At 50.8% G+C, this 6010-nt stretch overlaps 1 protein-coding gene across 1 annotated transcript; it reads right to left on the minus strand.

Annotated features, from left to right (window-relative positions):
* Window positions 1-983: 983 nt before the first annotated feature.
* On the minus strand, window positions 984-2870 carry LOC309860506 (uncharacterized protein C10orf120 homolog). Its single transcript, XM_082722729.1, has 3 exons — window positions 2558-2870; window positions 2276-2351; window positions 984-1749 (listed from the first exon to the last, which is right to left on the minus strand). Exons 1-3 carry the CDS (start codon window positions 2740-2742, stop codon window positions 1024-1026), a joined length of 987 nt encoding a protein of 328 aa, XP_082578855.1. The 5' UTR covers window positions 2743-2870; the 3' UTR covers window positions 984-1023.
* Between the last annotated feature and the right edge of the window lie 3140 nt (window positions 2871-6010).

Consider the following 6010-nt stretch of genomic DNA (forward strand, 5'->3'; position numbering starts at 1 on the left):
GGAGCAGCTGTGCTGCCTGAGAGACCCTGGACAACCCCCCCCCCCCACCAGACCTGCCCGAAGGAGCTATGCACGTGGCAGCCGTGCGGGCCCTGTGCCAGTCTTTGGCCGGATAGGAAGGTGTGAGTCACCTGGCTAGACTAAGAGCAGGGCAGCAAAGAGAGGAGGCCAGGAATGAGCCGGCTCTACCTTCCGAGGGAGAAGTTGTGGACCTCAGCAAGTTGTGGGAAGCAGGGAACTGACCTCCAGACTTTGGGTCTGGGCAGCCTTCTTGAGGAGCGCTCTCTCCCCCATCTGGGCTAAGGGCTGGTATCAGCTCCCGGGACTCTGTGGGAGATGGATTCCAGTCAGGGTCCCCACCATACCGGCTGCCCTGCGTTCATCCCTTTGTAGTGTGGTTTTGCAACTCTTCCCATCCAGAGATGAAGTCCATGGGGCCACCCTTGCCTCTGGACCAGCCGCGTGTCCTGCATTGGCTGATGGTGCCAGTTCTGAGTCTTGCCTCCAAGGGCCATGCACACAGCCACTTACCCCCGCCCCCGGGTCCCATGGGGGCTGTGAGCAAGCCTCGGCCAGCTTGCTGCACCAAGGAACCCTGCAGCCGGTCCCTCCCATGGACCCCGCTAATGCTTGTCCACACCCGGGAGAGTCACCTAACTGACCTGCAGGGAACAGACTGAACCCCACCAAAATTGCTGAGCCCCGGAATTACAAGTTGAATTAACGAGTGTTGTTTTAAGCCGAGACCTAGAAGGGTGATGTGTCTCACCGGCAGGGGGAAGAGACACAAGTCCCGTGGTGCTGGGTGCAAAGGAGGGGTCTGCATCCTCTGGATGAGGGTGGCAGCCGAGAGCCAAGAACCAAGGGATGCCTGACACCAGGAAGCCTCTGCCTGTAGGTCTCCCCTGGAGGGGCCCCGGGGAGCCGGGGTCTGGGGCAGAGCCATGGGAGTAATAAGGACCAGGACACTCGGCCACCTTGGGCATAAGGAGGACTTTAATACTGATGAGAGGATTTGTGCTTTTACTCCTTCCAGATGCTCTCTCCCCCCAGGAAGCTGGTCTTGGTGGCCTCAGTGTGGAGGGCTCCCCGTGAAATGAAATCCTGATTCATCAGCATGAGATCGCCAGGGAAGTCTGCTACGTGGAGAAGATTCCGGTTGGTTAAGCCAGTGATGGACCGCTCCGCTTTCCTGGTGGGGAAGAATGGTTTCCGGTCGCTTGGGTGGTGTGAGAAACCCTTTTTTGGCTCTTCTGACTTGAAAATGACGCTCATGTTTATTTCTTGTCTTTTGGTGGCTGTGTTTTCTGCGTCGCCTCTCTCCTCTTGCTTGGCGCTGCAGCAGAAATCAGCGTCCTCGTCCTCCTCGTCATCCCTCGTCTTGTCCTTGGCCTTTGGGGTCATGCCCCCTCCAGACAGAAAGCCAGAGCCCCGAAACCTCTCGATGTAGGGCAAGAGCTGCCGGTTTCTGAGGGCTCGAGCAAGCTGCATCCGTTCTACGTGTTTGATGATGGTGAGTTTCTCGCGCTGCGGCATTCTTAACTCCTCTGGGGGCACGATCACCTTTGCCGTCCATATTTTTTCTAGGCGCCTACAGGTGGCACAGGGAGGTGTGTGCTGGGTTCTATACTCCATCGCCCGCTTATAGTCCGAAGACAGTGACTGGAGCTCCTTGAGCATTTTCCATTCTTCCTCTTGCTTGTGAGTCAGCAGTCTCTTGGCCGCGATGGTGTGAACACCACCCAGACGCTGACGATGTGAAGGGGACGGTTAAAGTCTCAACGGGACAGGAGCAGGGGGCACCCACAGGAGGAATTGCCTCGAGGCACCTACCCCACCTCCCGTGGCTGAGTGTCTGAGCCCCTGTGCGCTGGGAAACGGGGAGGAGCTGTAGGGTCAGATAGGCCGGGTTCCGATCCTGTGTCTCCTCCTCTGCAGTGAGTTGGAAAGAATGGTGCCCACTTAGACAGGGCAATGGCGAGGCCTTACATATGAAAGCGGCTCCTGCAAGGGAAGGGCCGCAGAGATGGCAGCCCCTGTCCCCGGTCAGCACTCAGTTATATTCCTGATCAGGACTTTGAATCGGGGAGGATTGGCTCTGCAAGCATGGGAGCCTCGAGCGGACGCAGCCAACTCAAGGCCACTGGGAGACTTGTGTCTCCATGTCTGGTAGGGTTTGAACCTCCGACTCCATCCCCACCCCCACCCCTCCACCCCCCATCTACTGTCCAGCTTCAGGGAGGGCCTCTCTGTGAATAACCCCTAGGACACTTACTAGGATCTCTTTCTCCAAGGGGGAGTATTTCCCAAGGGCAATGCGTGGATCTGATTTGTAGAATTTGGTCCATATCCTGAAAGGCAGAGAGGCAGGTAAAGTAGGACTCCAGGAAGGGGCGTCCTGCCTTTAGTTTTGGGGTGGAAAACCTCAGGGCGACTCTGCATGCGTCAGGCTAGGACCACTGTGCTGGGGTGGGCTCCTCCCTTTGGCTCGTTTGGGGGTGGGCAGTGGGGACGTGGGGGGAGGAAAGAAAGGACCAGAAGCACAGGCTACACTCACTCCAATGGCGAAGCAGAGCATAGACCCGGTTGGCAGCACAGGGAGTCTTTATCCCGAAAGGAGTCGTTCATGGTGCATGTTCTGACCGGCGTTCCGTTCTTACTCCACGTGCCCTCGGCAGCCTTCCTTTCTCGGGTCCTCTGCTTTCCCGCCTTCTGACAGCCGCTCTCCCATTCCCTGATCATACTGCCGCGCTAGGCTACGATGGGAGGTGTCAGAGCCTGCAGTTGCCTTCTAGGACAGCGTAATGGGAGCCCAAGGGACAGTCACAAACTTCTCTTGCATCATAACTGACCTCCTTGGGGGCTATTGTGAGGTCTGAGTTTAGGCATCACATGATGCCCCGGGGTGAAACCGACAAGCCTTACCACGTTCCTGCAGTGCCCGAGTCCAGGGGAACAGAGTGGGCAGAGCACGTGGCTGAGGGGACGATCTGACCATGTGACTGCCACGAACAAGCCCCAGAGACGCTCAGTCCCTTCAGGATGAAGGCTCAGTCTCTGTGGGCTTTGCTTGCCTCTCCGATCTTAATTCCTCATGCTCCATCCAAGTCAGCTATCCACGGCTCTTGGATATCCATGGCTCTCGGCTGATGTTCATGCTGCCCCCAGGTGTCAGGTACCTCTCCTTCTTTTGACAACTTGCTTGTCGCTCAGGGCCCAGCTCACCTGTGCCTCCCCTGAAGATTTCTTTGCAGAATAAATCAGCCCTTTGTCTGTGTTAGTCCTGGTATCATCACGTCCTCTGTGACAAACTGACTTTGTTATCTAATAGGTCCATCTCTCCTCTGCTCAAAGGGAAGTACCAGCAGCCTCTTATTCTTGGATGGCTGTGGTCTAGCACCGGGCTTCTCATAGAGCTGATTTTCGGCCTGCTGACTCAATAAGCAATCATCCTGGGCCTCCGGCCAAAGGTGGGACCAAGAGTGTCCCTGGTGCAAATGGACGTTGGCACAACCCTTACAAAAAGTAATGTGACAACAGATACCGAACATTGCAAATGCATTTACACTGAAAAATAAAAAAAGAAAAGAAAAGAAAAATAAATAAATAAATACACGCCCCCAAATGCATTTATCCTTAACCCAGTAATTCTGTGTATAAAGTAAAATATGCACAAGGTCAGTCAACACAGCCTGTTTGGGATGACAAACCTAATGACAAACCCAAAGGTCCATGAACAGAGTTGGTTAGAGAGTTACGGCCAACCATACGGCTATGCCCCAGTAATCAAGATCAAGGAAGGAAGGTCTTTATTTGTACAGAAATATGGTTAAATATGGTTCCTGACTAAATGTGCAAAGGAAGGTGCAAAAGAATATAAGTTGTAGACTGACTTTTAGAGTGGGAAAGGAACAAATAAGCATATATATTTGTATTTGCATAAAGAAAATCTAGAATAATACACACCAAAAAAATAAAATAAAATAAAATAAAATAAAATAAAAATGGTTACCGGAGGTGGGTACCTCGCAGATAAGGAAGTGGTGGGAATGAGCCTTCTGTTGTACACATTATTCTGACTTGAAATTAGAACTATGTTGAGTGTCTCACCCACTGAAAAAAATTGAAAAGGAGACAGCAGCTCACAGAAGAAGACTTCCATGTTCTGACAAGTGTGGACCCTAAAATTTGCCTTTGACCCCACTAGGAAATTCAGAGTGGGGATGTTTAGGAAGTGGTCCAGTGCTCATATCCGTGTGAGCCATCGAAAACACAACAGGGCTCCTCCCACACACATGGGCAAGTTCAGTCACCTGAAGCTCCAAACCCAGGAATCTGCCAACAGCACCTCTTAGGGGTGAAGAAAATGCCTCCTGCTCTGTGTTCAGTGACAAAGCTGTCGGCTCCACACTAGCTGCTAACGGAGAGTGGCCTCGCAGGAGCTGCACAACGGCGGACACGTTACATGCGCTCAGACATGTGTGTGAAACAGCCGGTGCACGATCTATGTCGCAATATTCTATACCAATGCAAAGCAAGTCTTTGACAAATTTCTGATAATGTATGTGTGATGTCATGTGATCTTTAACAGCAGCAGGATACACAACTATTTATACAGAGGATGATCCGGATGCTGTCGATACACAAATATGTTAGAAGGAAACAGACAAGCAGGAAATACAGGGAAACATTGGCCCCTGTTACTCTGGGAGGCTGATTGGGAATCCTCCTGGTCCAGCCGTGTGCCAGCAGCCTGGTCACCTCCAGATGCTTAGGGGAAAGATCTAAGGTCCCATCCCAAAATGTACGGACAGGAAAGGGTGCCGTGGTCAGGACCCAGCTTCTCCAGACATCAGGGAAAGAGGGTGAGAAAGGAGACACCCTGCTGCGCTGCCTGGGAGGCTTTCACCGCGGCAACAGGTCTTCACCCCCTGGGGAAACTGATGCTTCCTGCACTGAGCCGCTAACCTGCTTGGAGCTCACGTCCATCTCTCTCTCTCTCTCTCATTTGCATCCCCAAGCTTTTTTTGTTTTGTTTTGGTTTTAGGTATTTCTCTGGGATCATTTTTACATCAAATTTTAGTCCTGATTGTGACTTGGTTTGGGGCTCATCTTCATTCACAGTCATCTACCTCGCGAGCTGGCTCGTTTTCCACGCTTCCTTTTCCACTGCCTGTCATCTGGGTTTTACCTTCATGTTTACATTTACCTGCAATTCTGGGGGTTTTCCTTTCATGTTCGTGTTATGTCTCTGCCTTGTAGCCTTTACCTTTTGCATGCATTTCATCTGTTTTTACCTACTGTAGCGGTCAGGGTTGTTCAGAGAGACAGAGAAGAGATTTTAAGGAAGTGGCTCACGTGATCGTGAGACTAGAAGACCGGCAGGCTGGAGACCCAGGGAAGAGCCCCTGTTGCAAGTCAGGCCTGCTGCCAGGATTTCTTCTAGTTTGGGGTACATCAGTCTTTCTTTTGTTCAGGGCTTCAGCTGATTGGGTGAGGCCCACCCATGGTATGAAGGGCAGTTTGCTTTATCCAAAGTCCACTGATTTAAATGTTCATCTTATCCAAAAACATCTTCACAGAACCATCCAGAGTCATTCATCAGACCATGGCCCAGTCAAGCTGACCCATAAAATTAACCATCAAACCTATTTATATTTACTAGGTTTTTAAAGATTAGTTTAAATGTTGTGGGTTTTTTTGTTTTGTTTTGTTTTGTTTTATTTGTAGTCTTTTAACAGCAGGGGTTTTGGGGTTTTTTTTGTTTTGTTTTTTGATTTTTGTTTTTTTGCTATTATCCCACTTTGGAACTTTATAGTAATGGATTCATATAGCATGTGTTTCCTGGGTCTGCTTTTCTCCCTGAACATTATGTTTTTCAGACTTACTGATATGCTTGACTTTGGCTCATTTTCACTGTTTATGTTATGATTATGATTATGTTATGGTTGCTTAATCCATCTTCTGCTGCTTCCGAGTTGGGGAACATTCTTGTACATCTCTCCTTGAG

The sequence above is a fragment of the Mustela nivalis genome (assembly GCF_964662115.1).
Source record: "Mustela nivalis genome assembly, chromosome: 2".
NCBI classification, from domain to species: domain Eukaryota; kingdom Metazoa; phylum Chordata; class Mammalia; order Carnivora; family Mustelidae; genus Mustela; species Mustela nivalis.